Source organism: Loxodonta africana, chromosome 27, assembly GCF_030014295.1.
Source record: "Loxodonta africana isolate mLoxAfr1 chromosome 27, mLoxAfr1.hap2, whole genome shotgun sequence".
Classification (NCBI taxonomy): domain Eukaryota; kingdom Metazoa; phylum Chordata; class Mammalia; order Proboscidea; family Elephantidae; genus Loxodonta; species Loxodonta africana.
The window spans coordinates 38,254,334-38,270,970 of NC_087368.1; the positions used below are offsets into that span (position 1 = coordinate 38,254,334).

A 16,637-nucleotide genomic window follows, 5' to 3' on the forward strand; every position below is an offset into this window, starting at 1 on the left:
TATGATTTAAAACACACACACAAAAATTAATAAACCCAATTTATTTTTTTTCTGTCTAGTTGGGCAGGCAGTTGGCCTTCCAGACTTGTGTTGTTGTGCGGGGCAACCCTAGCGTTGCGTTGGACTCTGGAGTAGCAGGGAGTGGGCTCCCTGAGCAGAGGGCTCCCTTGCCTGATGTGCTGTTTTATGTCTCCCCATCTCCCCCGGCATCAATGATTTACAGTAAGATGAGTCAGAAGGTGAGTAAGGACGGCCCCAGGCTCTCCAAGAACCAGAAGTTTTCTGAGCACTTCAGCATACGCTGCTGCCCGCCCTTCACCTTCCTCAACTCCAAACGGGAGATTGTGGATAGAAAATACAGCATCTGCAAGAGTGGCTGCTTCTACCAGAAGAAAGAAGAGGACTGGATCTGCTGTGCCTGCCAGAAGACCAGGTAAGGGGTCCACACGGCCCATTCAGTACCTGGGCTGGGTATTTGCTTGCTGTCTCTCAGCTCCAAACCCACCCTTCACACTCTGTTCCATGATGCTGGCACCGGGACTCTGCAAACCACACTTCCCCAAACCCCTGACGTTGACTCCCTGTTAAGTTCTGCCTTTGGAAGGCCCTGAAGGGAGACTGGACGGTGGGAGGGGGAGCAGGCCTTCCTGTTTCCAGCTCCTGTCAGCATCACTTAAGCAGCAGAGAGCCATGGCTCCAGGCTCCAGCTTCTTTTGGCCCTCTCAGAACCAGCCGCCGTGCACCGTCCCCTCAGAAGCCCAAGCCCCAGCCAGCTGCACCGCCTGCGGTGGTCAGAGCACCAGCCAAGCCACGGTCCCCTCCGAGGTCTGAGCGTCAGCCACGCCCCCGCCCAGAAGTCCGAACACCACCAGCCAAGCAGCGCCCCCCTCAGAAGCCCAAGCAACAGCAGCGCAGCTCCCCCCTCAGAGGTCCAGGCACCAGCCGTGGGGGTTCCCCCGCCAAAGCTTCTAGGTTCTGGTAACACCATCTCTTCCCTTTTGTTCCCCCAGTCCTAAGGTTAGTAGCTGCTTCCTGTATTTACTAATACCTGAGCTATCCCAATGGTCCTCTCTCAGCTTTACCAAACCTGTGTCATCCGTTCCCTTCATTAAACCCCCTTTGTCTGAAATGCCTAGTGTGGTTTTTGATTTTCCATGACAAGGTACAGTACGATACTTCAGATGGCTACATCCCTTCCTTCCTTCCTTTGTGTAGCAGGACAGGGAGTGAGTAATTTATCAGTTCAGATTGCATAAGTGAGTACCTCAATTCCTGTGCCTCAGAGAGGAGGTATGTTGACTCCAAGGGAGTAAAAGGAAAGGTTAAGCCATTCCCGTTTTTCCAACCTTCTTCACCTGTTGTTAATCTCAGTGGCAAGATTAGCTATCCATCCACTCATTCAGTTATTCAGCAGACCTTATTGCACACTAGAGAGTTCCATATGCCATGCCGGGGGAAGAGAATATGTCAGTGAACAAGCCAAGTTTGTTGTGATCCACCAGGCCCAAACAAGAGAATAGTTGGTCACAGAGAGGTGTGTAAATGCTCTAATATTACCACGGTCAATATGTACACTGGGCCACAGGAGCCCTGAGCAGGGAGTTATTGGTTCTGCCACAGGAATTCAGGGCTTTGCAGAGGAGGTTAGGCTAGGATGAGCAGAAGGTAGGAGGAGGGTGATCCACGTAGAGACGAAAGGAGTAGGAGATTTGAAGAGTCAGAGAGACAGATTCATCAGCTCCGTCTTAGACAGGTCAACATTTTAGTCCTTTTAATATGTGGAACTAGATCTGTTTTATGAGTTTTTAGTGGGTGCCTTTTGTATTTGAGATTCTCATACCCACTCTGACACCCAGCACCTGTGTAGCACATCGCTGTGTGTGGATATTACGATATTTACCAAGTCAGTATGCAAAAGAATCCACTGTGGAGCATGTTAAAGGTGCCCCCAGGGAATCCAACTCATTAGGTCACTGATGAGGCCTGGGGATCTACATTTTCAACAACCACAAACCCCCACCCCCAAAGGGATAACGATGTTCTTTAGTCATTAATTTTGGCCTTCCTAAATGGCTGAGTAAAAGCGTCCCAGGAGAGGTAAGTTTTGATATATGGACGTGGTTAGGAAATGTGCTGGGTAGTATCTGTTGTTCGGTGTCGTTGAGTCAGTTCCGACTCATAGCTAGGCTGCGTACCACAGAACGGAACACCGCCCGGTCCTGCGCCATGCTCACAATCATTGTTATGCTTGAGCCCATTGTTGCAGCCACTGTGTCAACACAGCAGCTTGACACAGTGCTGGGTAGAGGAGGAGGTTAATTACACAACAGGTAGGTCACGTATGGCGGTGGCTTCAAGCCACCATCTACAGGGAGTTGAGTGACGGCTCTTTGGGTGGCAGGACATCAAAAGGACATGGAAGACAATGAAAGGAAATTTTGCAGATTTGAGCCACAGGTTTGTTTGGACCCAGCCTTGCTGGCTTCATTCATCCAGACCCAACAGCTGGGTCATCCTAGTGTTGGCGTCTTTTAACTCCTCACCTCAGTGTTCTCATGGGTGTCAGAGGAGATACGTCCACAGGCTGTCATTGTCTCCTTTCCTGGGAACAGAGGGTCTGAAAGACTTTGTTCCTAACTCAATAGGACAAGAAGTCCCATGTTGTACTGCATTTGCACCATCTGAGTCCACCTGAGATACTCATTTTTCCTTCTCAGGTTCCCAAAGGTGCTACGGCAATGTGTGAGCCTTATTATATTGCCAATCCCCTTTATTCACATGGATTGACTCTCAAATCACAGAGTGGGAGGCAGTTAATAAGAACAAATTTATTCTTAGGCAGAGCTACTAAATTGTACTGGAAGAAAGATGGCAATCATCTTCTGAAGGGGACTTGCTTTCTGAAATAATGCCCTTCCTGAGTTGCATTTAGAGATTAAACAGTTTTGACAAAGGCCTTTTGGTCCCTTAGTAACTTCCTTGGATGAATCTTTTAAAAAACCAGGGTATAATTTAATCTTAGAATCAACTGGTATGATTCTCTGCTTCCGGATTGAACACAGTACCAGTCTCATATTTGATAGAAGGAAACCTTGACCTTGTCCTCCTAGTTTAGTCTACTCTCTCAATTCTTCAAGATTTTAAGATTTCACAAGGTAATCCTTATCTCAACTGGTTAGCAGAGGTGTTTGCCAGGCTGAGACTCTCTTTGTCACTCAGGGTTTCACTGCTGAAAACCTGGGATCCATGCTTTTTTGAAAACCATTGTGGCTGTGAGTGGCTGATCTGGGGTCAATCTCTCATGCATATTTGGGCAGCACTGTGAGTGCCTTTGACTCATTCTTTCATAGCCTTTCTCGTTGTGCCAAACTGAGCCCTGCATACTGAAAGCCTGGAGACTAATCTATTTCAGCAAACACGTATTATCTAGCCTATTTATCAAGACCATGTGCACAGCACTGCACCAAGCTCAGGGTAATTAAAGGAAATGCTGAATGCTGCGTAGACGGCATTTACGAGTGATCCAGCCCTCGGTGATGCTGTTGGTCCTCCCAGGGGGCCAACTCCTAGCTCACTGGTTCCAATTTCCCTGATGCCTTTCCTCTTTCAGCCACTTATTTATCCCCTTGTTTCATTTCAGCTGATGATAATAAACCAAAGCCCAGGAAAGATGACTGATTGTTAGAGGTTAAAGGTGCTAAGTGGCTTTAGGTTCTATATACGTTTGGTCTATAGGAGGCAGAGAATGCACTAATTTTGAGCCTCAAATTGAAGCAAGCCCTGGTTTGGTGGTTTGTTGACCGCCCGCTGCATAGGGCTAGGTACTTCCAAAGTTTTGGACCAGGACCACCAGCTGAATGACTGCATGCTGGTTACCTTTGTAAGAGACTAGAAACCACTCTGCTTTCCCCTTATAACTAGAACTATATATTGTTTGGGGTGTATTTGGGCTTATCAGGACCTCCCAAGAAGAGTGCGATTATAAGCACTTATATAACTGACAAGCTAGAATTTACTTCAGAAAAGCGCTAACCCGTGAGCAATTAACGTTAGGGGTCTGAAAGTGTGTGCTGACAGTTCCAGGTGTGAGGGCCAGCTGCTAAAGCTCTGGCTGGTAGCTAGAGATAGCCTGCCTGCTTTTCAGTATGTGGATACAAGCTTATTCCAGGAGCTTTCTGTGACATGACTTGTCGTCTTTCTGTTCTTCCTGATGGAAAAGAGGTAGGCTACATTTTCTCCTTTTCTTCATGCAGGGTTGGGCAATCCAATCTTTTTTCTGAGTCCTCCCTCCATTTCCCAGGGTGACAAACACTGAGTTTATAATCATGTCTTATAAAGAACTTCTTTCTGCATGTTTGTGGAGAAATTCCACCAGGCATGTATCAATATTAGCTTATCCCCGGTAGTTATGCCCTGGCAATCTAATTTTGGCTTCTTCAGCCAACCAAAACCAGAAATTAACCTGCTGCTTCCCAGGAAACAGCAGAGTTGGGAAAAGGGCCCAAGCTCTCAGGTGAGGCTGTTGCCCTGCCTCCCTCGCAGACTGCATTGTTGATTTATGACTTTGGGTGACTGCACTCTTGAATCTTGCTCTACTTAATGACTAATGCTGTTGAACGTCTTTTCATGAGCCTATTTGCCATCCATGTTTCTTTTTTGGTGAAGTGTTTGCTCATTTTTTGCCCATTTAAAAAATAATTGGGTTGCTGTTTTCTTATTAAATTTTGAGAATTTTAACCATATATTCTTGCCTTTTCATTTTCTTAACAGTGTCTTTTGAAGAACAGAAGTTTAAAATGTTGATGAAGTCCAATTTATCAGCTCTTTTCTTTTATGATTCTTGCTTTTTGTGTTGTAGATGAGAAATATTTGCCTAACCTGAGGTCACAAGATTTTCTTCTAGAAAAATTAATTTTTAAGTTTTACATTTAGGTCTATTTATCCATTTAGAGTTAATATTTTATTGATGGTGTGGGATAAGGGTTGAGGTCCAATTTTTTTTTTTTTTTTTTGCATATGGATGTCCCGTTGTTCCAGCACAATTTGTTGAAAAGACTATCCTTTTTTTCCAGTGAATTACCTCAGCATCTTTATTGAAAATCAGTTGACCATATATGTGTGGGTTTATTTCTGGACTTTTTATTCTGTTCCACTAATCTATGTGTCTTTCTTTTATCAGTGCCACACTGTCTTGGCTCTTGTTGCTTCCTAGTAATTATTGGAACCAGTTAGTGTGAATCCATCTACATTTTCTTCATTGTTGATATTATTTTGGCTAGACTAGTTCCTTTACTTTTCCATGTAAATTATAGAATCAGTGTGTCAATTTCTATAATGTTATCCTGGTGGGATTTTGATTGGGATTGTGTTGAGCCTGTCAGTCAGTTTGGGAGAACTGAAACAATGCTGAGTCTCCCAATTCATGAACGCGGTATATCTCACCATTCATTTTGACCTTTTTTGTTTTGTAGTTTTCAGCATGCAGATCTTGCACATGTTTAGTTTTATTTATACTTAAGTAATTCATGTTTTTTTTTTGTGCTATTGTAAATAGTGCTTTTAAAAAATTTTAATTTCCAATTGTTCACTGATAGCATAATCAAATATAATTGATTTTTGTGTATTGACCTTGTATCCTGTGATCTTGCTAAACTCACTTATTCGTTCTAGTAACTTTTTTGTAGACTGGGGTTTTCTCCATTGACAATCATGTTGTCTGTCAATAAAGACAGTTTTCTTTTTTTAATTTGTATGACTAGTTCTTCTATATGTTTTGTATTGCTATTTCACTTAACAACTGAATATGAATTTTATTTCTAATTTTTAAAACTCCCCAAATGACAAGCAAAGCTATGGTTCCCATAAACTCTACCTCTAGAGGAAAATAATGCATGCATCTTGGTGTTTTTTGTTCATTTTCTAAATCAAGAACTTTGATGATATTCTGAGACTATTCAACAAAGCCTCATTTCAGAAATGATCACATAGAATTCTGTTATCTACATAAGTTGCAATTAATATAATACAACCCCTCAGCTGGATAAGCTTGTCTGCTTGTCTACAGCCACAGCTTTATAATGTCTTTACTGGATGTTGTTTATATCCTTCTTCAACACAATCTCCCCCCTCAATAGGAACACGGCAATATGGTCTCAATTTTATAATGTTAGCACATGTACTTTATCTGTATGTGTGTGTACATTCAGGCCTTTATGTGTATAGGTAGTAAAACTGGTTTTCTCCAGGAATGTGTGTATGTGTGTGGGGGGAAGGTACTTTAATTTCCTTTGTGTTTTTCTATGTTTCAAAATTATCATCAATGATTAATCAGGAAAAGTGATCATTATTACACATAAAGATAGGAGAAGGCTCAGGCCAGGAAAAAAATATTGTTGTATTATTTTGACCAGAGACTACTAGAATTTAGAAAGTTAGAGGGAGTCTGAGGCTTGATTTCCAAGAAGAAAAATAAGCTGCAAAGATAGTCAGCAAACTCACAGTTGTGTTAACTGAGCACAGAGGGAGAGTGTTCACCACTTACCAATGTCAAGGATTTTTCTTTTTATCTTTTGTAAACCAGATTGAAAAAGAAGACCAAACCACCTCCAAAGAAGAAGTGACCAACGAAGAATTTCGGCTGAATGGATGGTCTCATGTTCTGGACTCACTGCTTCTCAACTCGCACGCTCTTGGACAAGTTTTCTGGTTTCGAAAATGATGCTGGGGCAGACGCCTGCTGATGTGGAAACTGCAGATGCCCACAGTCCCCATGGTGTGGGGGCCATAGGGCAACCTGCCTGGAGGTGAGAAGGGGCATCTCCAGTAGGTGGGTCCCAGTAGCCCTCTGGAGCTCAGAGACACAGCTCTTTGGTTCTACCTGAGGTCATTCTTTCCCCAGTATGTCCACGAGCCCCAAGATCTTTGATCAGGATGGGTTCAAATGCCAGCCCACATGTTGTCCTCCAAACCTCTACTTCCCTCTGCCCCGGCATCATTTTGTCGAGCCTGACTTTGTATCCTTGATCGCCTTTCTTTGTAATTAATTCTCTATCAGGGTTTCTCTCTTCCCAGTGCCTTTTGGTTTCCATTGGCCTCCTTAATCAGTTCCCTATACCAGCCCATAGTCAGAGCCATAATTGTGCAAAAGATTCAAGTCCTTTCTGAGTAAGATATTAGACTGCCATATATCCCAGATATACAAAGAAATACCCAGGGAGAGTGGCAGTTGTCTAAGTTCACGGGTGAGATGTAGCCACTGTGCAGAGTCAGAAGTGGAGAGAAAAGGCACCAGGAAGATGCCCCCTCCCATTCCGCCTTCCTGGGTCCTTGTCTCCAACCTCATACAGGGCTTTGTGAACACCGACTCCTGGTCTCAGCCTCAGTGAGAACCTTGCCCAGTCTATCTGGATGGCCTGTCTCCAGAATTAACTGCTTTTCAAACTGAGTAACTTTGCACAAGTGTTTTGGCTTCAAGCATGAGATCCTGTCCCATTCCCCTCTCCTGAGGGATCCTAGAGGCAGGGCTGCTGGATGGGACCCCTAGGAGGAAGGGCTGCACAATGGGACCCTCAGGAGTCAGGGTGCTGGATGGGACCCCCCGGAAGCAGGAGGTACTGGCCTCCCACTCCTCACTTTGGGACACAGGTGAATGGCCTCGGGGCCCTTTCACAGGATCAAAAGGGATGCTTAGAGGGTTGCTGTTTCCAGACTGCAGTCCCCTACAACTCTGGGGAGGGCTGAGCCTTGGTCCTGCAGTGTGCTCTCTGGTTAGGCCCCTCCAACCTTCAGTCTGATTTTGTCGTGGGATCAGGAAATACTGGAGAGGAGCTTGGCCTTGGAAGAGGGGGAAAGTCCAGTGGCTGAAGAGTTGGGGGAGGTTAGGCAGTCCAGGAATTCTCTCCCCATGTGGATGGCCAATCCTTGGTGTGTGGGGTCTGAAACCAATTATAATGGGACAGCGTTGGGAGTTGACCTCCCCTCTCTTCTCTCTGTTTTGCATCCACTATCTGTAGCCCCCAACCATTTGGAAGGACTTTGATCTCTAAAAAATATCTCTTGGGCTCTAAAGATCTCTAAAAAATATCTCTTGGGCCCCAAAGATCTCTAAAAAATATCTCTTGGGCTCTAAAGATCTCTAAAAGAGATCATGGGCTCCCACTGCTCAGGGCCCTAAGAATAAACTGCTATTTCCACCCCACGTCTTATACACATGCACGTGCTGGGGGGAATCTCTTGCCCCCTCCACCTCCAAGTCCAAGGGAGGGTCCTTGGGTCATCTTGTGGTCCTGAAGATTGGTGTGAGTGTGTGTGTCTATGAGTTGTATGTGTCTGTGTGTGTGATTTGTGTGTGTGTGTATGTATGTGTGAGAGTTGTGCGTGTGTTTGTGTGTGCATGTGTTTTGTGTTGGGGAGACTTAGCTTTGGGAGAATACCCTTGAGCTCTAGTTTTCTGTCTGAGGCACAATGACTGGAGAGCCCTCCATTCCATGCTGGTTTCGTGCACTCTTGGACACCTGACATCTAGAGGTCAATCATGAGACAAGACTACATTTTAACACACCCCCTTCAGGGGCCTGGCCTCGTCTTAGTGTTCCACTGTAGGCTCAGCAATGGCCTGGTTGGTGCTCCTCTTGGGATACTTTCTCTGCTTGCCCAGAGCTGGAGGAGGGAAGGAATGGGGTTGGAATAGCTTCATCTCTGCTCAGGCCCCAGCTGAGTTCACTCCAGAAGCCATTTCAGCTTGTTTCAAGCCCAAGTGTGGCTGATTTGTTTATTGGCTCCTAAAATCGGGATTGAAGTGTGAAAGATGCAGGCAGTAGGTCCTTCCCTGACTCCTCCTCACTCCCTCCAACACTTTTCTACTTAGGAGGTCAGTGGACAGGAGAGGAAGCCAGGCCCCATCCCAAAAGGCTACAAGGCTTACTGTTCTTCCAGGTCTGGTCCACTCCCCTTGTGGCTCAGAAACCCTTCCCTATTCAGGAAGACCATGCTTTCCTACTTCTTTCCACTCCCTCCTTTTATACATGTAAATGCTATGTTGTCATATGTCCTTGGTGCTTGTTCCCATCTCAGGGGTCTCTCTTGTTATTCATTCTGCTGTGATGCTCTGCTCCCTGCTGTTTGCAGTTGCCTTCAGCTCACATGTCATCATCTCAGAGATGCTCCCTTGGCTAGCCAATGTTGTTTCCCAGTTACTCTCTATTCGATCACTCTACTTTTGTTTGTCTTCATGGTACTTATAACCCTGTGGAATTATCTTTCACTTATTTACTTTTTGTTGCTTGGCTCTCCCTCCCCCAATTAATGTAAATTCCATGATTGCCGAGACCTGTTTATCGCTATATCCTCAGTCCTCGGCACTCAATAAATACTTACTGACTGAATGGATGTTTGTTTGTTGCTTTTTTTTGTAAGAAAAAATTTTCGAAGTTTATATACTTTTGAGAAGTCAGAGATGTCCATTCTATTTGGCAACAAAAAACTGTTGATGACCTTTGTAGGGAAACCTCTGTGAGGAGTAAATGGGAGGTAAGAACAGGAATTGGTGAATGTAGACACAATTCCCTCAACTATGGTTGACTGTGAAGGGAAGCAGAGGGGTAGGGCAACAGGTGGAGTGTCCATTAACTCAGAAGACACTTGAGCAGGTTAAAATGTTGATGGAAAGGAGGCAACAGAGAGGGTGTATGAAGAAGGAGGAGGAGATAATTGATGGAGCCAAGTACTGAGGAGGTGGGAAGAGGGGAATCTGGAGCACAGGTGAGGGGATCAGGCGTGGAGCAGGGGTGCCTTTTCATTGGAAAAGAGGGAAGGAAGAAAGTGTGGGTTCTGGTGGGCTTGCAGGGTCAGTGGTGGGAGCTTCAGGCAGTTTCTGCCTGTGGCTTTGATTTTCTCTGTGAAGTAGGAGGCAAGATGGTCTTTTCACAGTGGGGGATGGTGGTGTTGGGGTGGGAGATATGAGGACAGTGGAGAGGATTATAAAGAAATCATTTCAACCATGGTCTTTGAAATCTTATAACACTTCCTACAGATGAATTTTTTTTTTTTAATATATATGATTTATAATTAAATGCAACATTTTGCCACTAAGTCTTTGCCTACAACTTCGTATTTAGATTTAAGGGTCAATATTCAATTCCAAAATTCTAGATCTAAATTTGAGGCCCATATGGTTTTTTTTTTTTTTTTTGTTTGTTTGTTTTTTTTTATGGTCTTACATGGAAAATGAGAGAGTTGGGGAAAGAATGGCAGAGTCCAATGCTCCCACTCCGGGCAGTGTTTCATTCTGTTGTGCATAGGGTCGCTATGAGTTGGAACCAACCGGTTGGCACCTAACAACAACAATGCCCCCAGGGAATAAAGAGCCACAAAGAAATGTTGACTCTGGGAAACTGCCATCATTCCACCAGATCACAGAGAAACAAGCCGTGCTCTGAGACCATACTTTGATAAATGTCCATCTGGGCTGCTACTCTAGCAGAGAAATGTGAAAACTCAGGGTTGGAAGGGTCCTGGGAGGGCTTTATGCCTGGCCCCATAGCAGATGTTCCAGGCCTATCAATAACACCATTAACAGGTACTTGCTCTCTCTGCTTAAGTAAAATAAAGTGTCCTTATAGACAAAGATGATTTTCTTGACCTAGCAGTAAGGTGTACAGTTGTAATTTGGAGAGGTTTGTGAGTCACTTTTGTTTTTTTGTAACATGGATACACATTTGTAACACAGGAAGGTTGGTTAAAGGTAGTGATAAAAATAGCCTCTTTTTACTGAGCATCAATTATGCGGCCATCCTACACCACAGGGTGTTTTGTGTTTATAAATGGGAGATACTGTTCATGGCCCCCATGGCCACTGAGACCACGCCTTGATCTTATTACCATCATGCTTCAAACTAGGAGTTTCCAGACTGAGAATGGTGGAGCTCTGGAGTACCTTGGAGGTGCCACTTTATGAGGGGAGAAGGAGGTGAAGCCAGCGGGGCTCCAGGCCATAGCTCTGCATCAGGCAAAGCAGCTTTTAGGGTCTATGCTGAGTTTTAGTTTTATATAAATAAGGGGTTTTGCTGGGGTAAAAGAGTTTGACAATCTCACTTTCACCACTGAAAGCAAATATGGAATCCATATGCTACTTATTTTCTAAATGATTTACTGAATTGAATAGTGTACTGTTTGGCGTTACATCGTATGTTTGGGTTTAGTTGGCTGGAATATCTGTGACTACTTATTTCCTCTTAGGGAAAAATTCACCTGCTACCAAGTTCGGCGTTTTTACTTTTGATCCACTGGCTAGGTTTATCCAAAGTATGGATGAACAAAAAAGCATAGATTCACAAAAAATTCTGAAAATCATACCTCTACTTTTATTTTTAAACAAATTTATGTGAAATATTGTATCCAACATGGTATTAAAAATTCCTTTCGTATTGCATAACCTACATTAAATACATAAAGTACATTAATAACACATAAAATAGGCTTGAAGAGAGAAAATGGGAGACTATAGCTTAAAAGAAAAAAAAAATAGCTTAAGGGTGGCCTTCATTCACAGTAAATCAAATATCTATCAGATTTCAATCATTTGGCTTAAAAAGACCCCTAAGAGTAAAACTAAGTTCTAAGACCCTGTTAAGTCAGAGTACTGGATTTTGAAGCACATGAACTGTCCCGGCAGTCCATCCATCACCTGGGTCTGGAAACCTGTGGAACCTAGTGCAGAATCAAGGGCCGTATCTAGAAAGGATGGTGGCTTCTCTCTAGAACACAAAGGCTGTAAGGGCTTTTTAGAGACAAAGATAGATAATCCCAAGTAATTAGAGTCCAGAAAGAAGGTGCTGTCTTGTGTCAAGAAGGTCTAAGTTTCTAAAGGTTCTTTTAGCAGGTATGTCTGTCTTTTAGCTGAGAGATGTAAGCTCATTAGAAAGCAATGATGAGAAAGTATCTGGATCCATGTTTGAGGAGATGGCTTTATCCCTGATAAAGATGGGCGTTATTTGCACCAGCATTAACCAAACCAGTCATTGATGCAGAAAGGAAATAACTTTTTGGACTACTCTTTATTAATGAAGCTACCCGAAGGCCAACATTAGAGGCAGATTTCTTACCAGATACTGAAAATACTCCCTCCGCCAGGAGGTGGCCAGTGCACGGCTCCATGTTGACCTCCAGGCAAATCTATTTGATTAATGATAAAATGGAGGTATTGCTAGTGCGTCCACCATTAAGGAGAGTTGGGTGGTCTGTCATTCAGGTGGTGGGGGACTCAATAGCCATTCTGGCAATTTTTCATTAATTAAATTACATTATCCCCCAGATTAGAGGGTCAAGTTTTTTCTAACACCTTGTATGACCCTCTGTTCCCAGGTGGTAGTCCACTCAACTAATTCGCTTGCAGGCATGACTTTTCCTTTGTGGGACAAAGCTGAAGGTGGCACGGTGGGGAGCAGAGCCCCCAGAGCTCACAGGGAATGTCCCATGAGAGTCAGCCTGGCTTCCAGACCTCTTATTGATGGTTGCGGTTGAGTCAATCTGCCGGGATTTGGTTTTATTGTCTCTGGTCTCTGAAGCACATCAATTTTTTTGTTTGTTCCCTGCAATTTCTGTCTCAGGAGGATAGCATCTCTTTTCTCCAGGAAAAAATCTTTCTGCATCAAAAAGAAAAAGCCTGGTGCCCTGTTTTGTTTTGTTTCCTCCCGGTGATGAAGCAGATTTTTACATAATCTTTTTGCTATAATTCACTCTCCATTTCTTGAATTCCCTGTGTTCCTCTTCTTCTCCTGCAGCTGACAGCTTCTGTTCTTTCTCTTCTGCTGTATCATCTTTCTGAGTCAGACCCTTTAACAGAGCCTGAGTTTTCCACTGATGGAGACAGTTAAGGATCTCTACTGGCAGCTGCAGGATTTTGCATTCACTTTCAACTTTTTTTTTTTTTTTTCAACTAGAGCTTTGGCTGCAAGCATTTTCCAGCTTAATTCTTCCTCAGCGGCTGCCTTGCTGACACCTAATTATTCGGCTTGGAATGTAAGTGGTATCTATCTTCTTCAGCTCTTGTTAATGTGGATTTCAGTATAATCTCACTCCCCCGATTTTTCTTCTTCTTCTTTGGTGGTCTGCCGACTAATGCTTCATGTTCAAAGTCACCCTTGCATCTCCTTCCCTACGATTTTTCAGATTCCAAAATCAAGATCAAGCAGTTTCAGCTGCATAGTGTATTTATTCAGCACTTCAACTACAGCCTTTTCCTAATCGCAATTTCTTTGTCTTTCTGAGATTTGAGATCTCATCTAGTTTGTCCACTGGTCTCAGCAGGGGCTGGGTGAAGGAGGACGTGAAGTTGGGGGCAGGAGCAGGTAACGACAGAAGGAGACCATAGCCTTCTCTCCACACCGTGGACCTCTCTCTGCCCCTTTCCATCGCTGTCAACCTTGTCGCTGTCTTTATTCCACAGGCTCCATTCTGTCCCACCTCTAAATCAAGCTGATGACAGCAGGACCCTCCCAGGCTCCCCTGCGCCTCCTTCCAATTAATCTTCACCACCACCCCTTCCTGTTGCTCCAGCTGCTGTCTTCCTTCTGTCTTCCTCTCATACGTCACCCCAACGTCCTCACTTCTGCCCACAATAGCTGTTTTTCTGCAACGTAAATTCATAGAAGGTCTTTGTGGATTTCTAGCAGAGAAGCAAAACTTTCCACATTTTTATTTCTCTGGGCGTCCTACTCTCTTCTCTTCTTTCTCTTCCTGGATCTTGTTCCCAGCTGCTAGCTGAGATTCTACTCCAAACCACGCTGACTTGTGCAGATCCCCACTGTCAGACTACAAGCAGCTGCCCCAGGTGGTGGTGCTGACCCACGGCCAGGTGCATCCTGGTTCCAGGTCTCTTCAAGCCTGGCCTTCTTCTCTTCCCAAAGTGGCCTGGCACCCAGGTCCCATGATGCCTTCCAGGTGTGCTCATGTGAGTTAGAATGGTTGTATCACTGCCGGATCTGACTCCATAGCTTGCTTTCACCTACAGCTTTCATCTATTGTTACTTGCTTTGTTCCCAGTCTCCAAAAGCCCTCAATCAAATTTGAGCCCAGTTTCCCGTGTGCACCTTTCCTCCTCTTTTGGTGTAAGCTGCCTTTTGGTGAACTCCTGGGGTCCTAATAAGAGAATCTCTAGAGTCCAGAGAAAGAACATTTTGCCAAAATGTGTTCATGAGTATGTGTGTGTGTGTGCTTGTCTGCTTGAGAGAGACAGAGAGATAGACAAGGAGAGAGACAGAGAGAGAGAGACATGCTCTTCCCTTTTTATGGCTTCATGTGCTCTGGGAGAGGTGGGGCCCATCCCTTCCATTGCCTGTCCGCCGCTTCCTTGCTCAAAAGCACATGTAGACGGGAGGTACAGGGCCCGAGGTATGGGTAAACTTCATGCTAGTCCTTACCCAGAAGGGGATTTGACTGGCGACTCATTCTAATTCCCTGGCCCCTCTGACTTGTGGAGCTCAGGTTGTCTTGAAAATGAAATGGCCTTTGTGCACAGACATAACCCAGAAAGGCTTTGTAAAGCACACTCCTTAAGGAAGCCTGTGTTCTGAACATGTTCACCCACCCTTGGGATGGAACTGATTTAGAACCATGTTATATAGGCCTTTCTTATACAGGGAATGCCATTTGCCATCTTGTTTAATCCAGCACATTATTTACATAGGGGAAAAATCAGGCTCGTTTTTATTTTTTTCTTTCTGAATATAGAAATCATTTTGTCTTAAATTCTGAGCCCTCTATTTAAAATTTCTTAGGAGACTACCCAACCTTTGCTCTCCACCTATTTTTTAGGAGTCCTCCTTTCATGGGACTCTGGAGCACTAAGCACTTATAGTGCATTTAAGAAATCACAATAAAAATGGGTGCCCCAAATTCATGGACAAGTCTGCTCATCACCACTGTCACTGGCAAATAGGGTCAATATTTTCTGACAGAATAAATAATGAAAATATATTGAAGAAAAAAATCATTTAAGGACTTATCGAGTATGTAAGCAAAGACCTGGAAATAAAAATTCCAACTACCAGGCAGAGGGTCCAAACGATAGAATCAGATGCCCGAGGTCACACAACTATTCCATCTGTAGCGGAGTACACTGAGTGTGTGGTACCATCTCCCATCAGATGCCCGAGTTCACACAACTCTTCCATCTGTAGCGGAGTGCACTGAGTGTGTGGTACCATCTCCTCGTCTTAACCCAGGTCACGGAGCTTGAAGCTATGGTGCATAAGGACCCATGGGCACACACTGTGTTGACGAGCACTCACTGTAATTGGTTGATGTTCTTATGGTGACTGGGTGTGTGTGTGGGTGTGGTCTAAAGGCTCAGGATCAGGGCAGCTCTCACACTCTCATCAGGGGTTGGAGGTGACCATGGCAGTTGTCACTTTGTCATTGTTAGGAGAGGTAGCACACATGATGGTTCAGAGCATGGGACCTGGGGTCAAACCCCTGAGTTTTCCTACTTATGTGACCTTGGAGAAGGGTATGACCTTGGACAATGACTTAAGAAGCTCCCTAAGCTTCGTTTTACAGATGAGGACAATTATAAGAAAAAACATGTAAAGCAACTCACATAGAGCTGACATATAGAAAGCATTTAGTTAAACAGGAAGACATGATGCTCATTCCCATAATTGTAGCTGTTATCACTATATTTATTTCTTACACTTATTTGTATATTTGTTTATTGCCTGTCTCCACCACTAGAATATGAACCTCGTAAGAGCAAGGACCACAGATTTACACCTCAAACTTGTCCCTCACTCTCCCCAATTATTGGATGTGGACAACTGTCATCTTCTGAAATTTAACAGATTTGAAAACATGGCCTCAAACTTCCTTCCAACTTCCTTTTTAAGCCTTCATGTCACCATGCTGTTGACTCTGCAGAGTATGGAATTGATATACTTTCCACTTTGCTATATTGAACAGAATTTACCTAGAAATGTCCCATCTTTGCAATTTCTATTTTAAAGATAATAATAATAGTAAGAAAAGTAATCATCATAAATAAATATCTTTCTCTTACTCTTTCTCTTATTCCAGATGCACGCAGCATCAACTTTTACATAACTGGTCCCATATGCTGTAAGTTGCCAATCCTTCCTCCTAAGATGCTCAGATTGCTCCTCTCCTCTAGCTCAATCAGTCGCAAAGACATTATGCCTGTAGTTTAGACAAAAATGTGAGTGCCTTATACGCCCCGGCCTTGGTGGAGAAAAAGTATCTCACTTGAGGGGTTGCATTCAGAGACTGTGTTAGCCTAAGACCATGTATCAACTGTTATCCACTCAGAGACAAAGAAACGGGTAGTTCCTTCCTCTGTTGTCAATAGTCACCAGTTTGGATGGGTTGTGGTCTTCTGCCTTCATTAGTAAGAGTGTCTAGGAGTAGATGATACCCTTGTAACTATTCCACAGAGAATTCTCATGATCAAGTGCTCAGTCTTTCTTAAGCTAACAAATAACTGGCTTTCACAAAACAATATTCTCCTGAGCTAGGTTTCTTGAATGGTACAATCATTTTTTCCTTTGCACTGAACAATATTTCTATGGGTTTAGGTTTTGTTTATAATTAATTTTTATATTTAAGATTTCATCTTAATATATTAGCCT

The 16,637-nt window shown here is 43.8% G+C and overlaps 1 protein-coding gene across 2 annotated transcripts; it reads left to right on the forward strand.

Moving 5' to 3' along the window:
- The first annotated feature begins 227 nt into the window (after positions 1 to 227).
- On the forward strand, positions 228 to 6,620 carry MOBP (myelin associated oligodendrocyte basic protein). Of its 2 annotated transcripts, none has more exons than XM_003415695.1 (2): positions 228 to 433; positions 6,581 to 6,620. In XM_003415695.1, exons 1-2 carry the CDS (start codon positions 228 to 230, stop codon positions 6,618 to 6,620), a joined length of 246 nt encoding a protein of 81 aa, XP_003415743.1. The 2 variants fall into 2 exon arrangements, with proteins under 2 accessions (XP_003415743.1, XP_023410575.1); XM_023554807.1 differs by lacking the exon at positions 6,581 to 6,620 and adding an exon at positions 727 to 982.
- The last annotated feature ends 10,017 nt before the right edge of the window (positions 6,621 to 16,637 follow it).

Excerpts from the sequence above, each read along its gene's own strand:
- MOBP (XM_023554807.1), top strand. The coding sequence starts at position 228 with ATGAGTCAGAAGGTGAGTAAGGACGGCCCCAGGCTCTCCAAGAACCAG. Across the intron at positions 434-726 it reads TGTGCCTGCCAGAAGACCAG|AACCAGCCGCCGTGCACCGT; the intron begins GTAAGGGGTCCA and ends TGGCCCTCTCAG.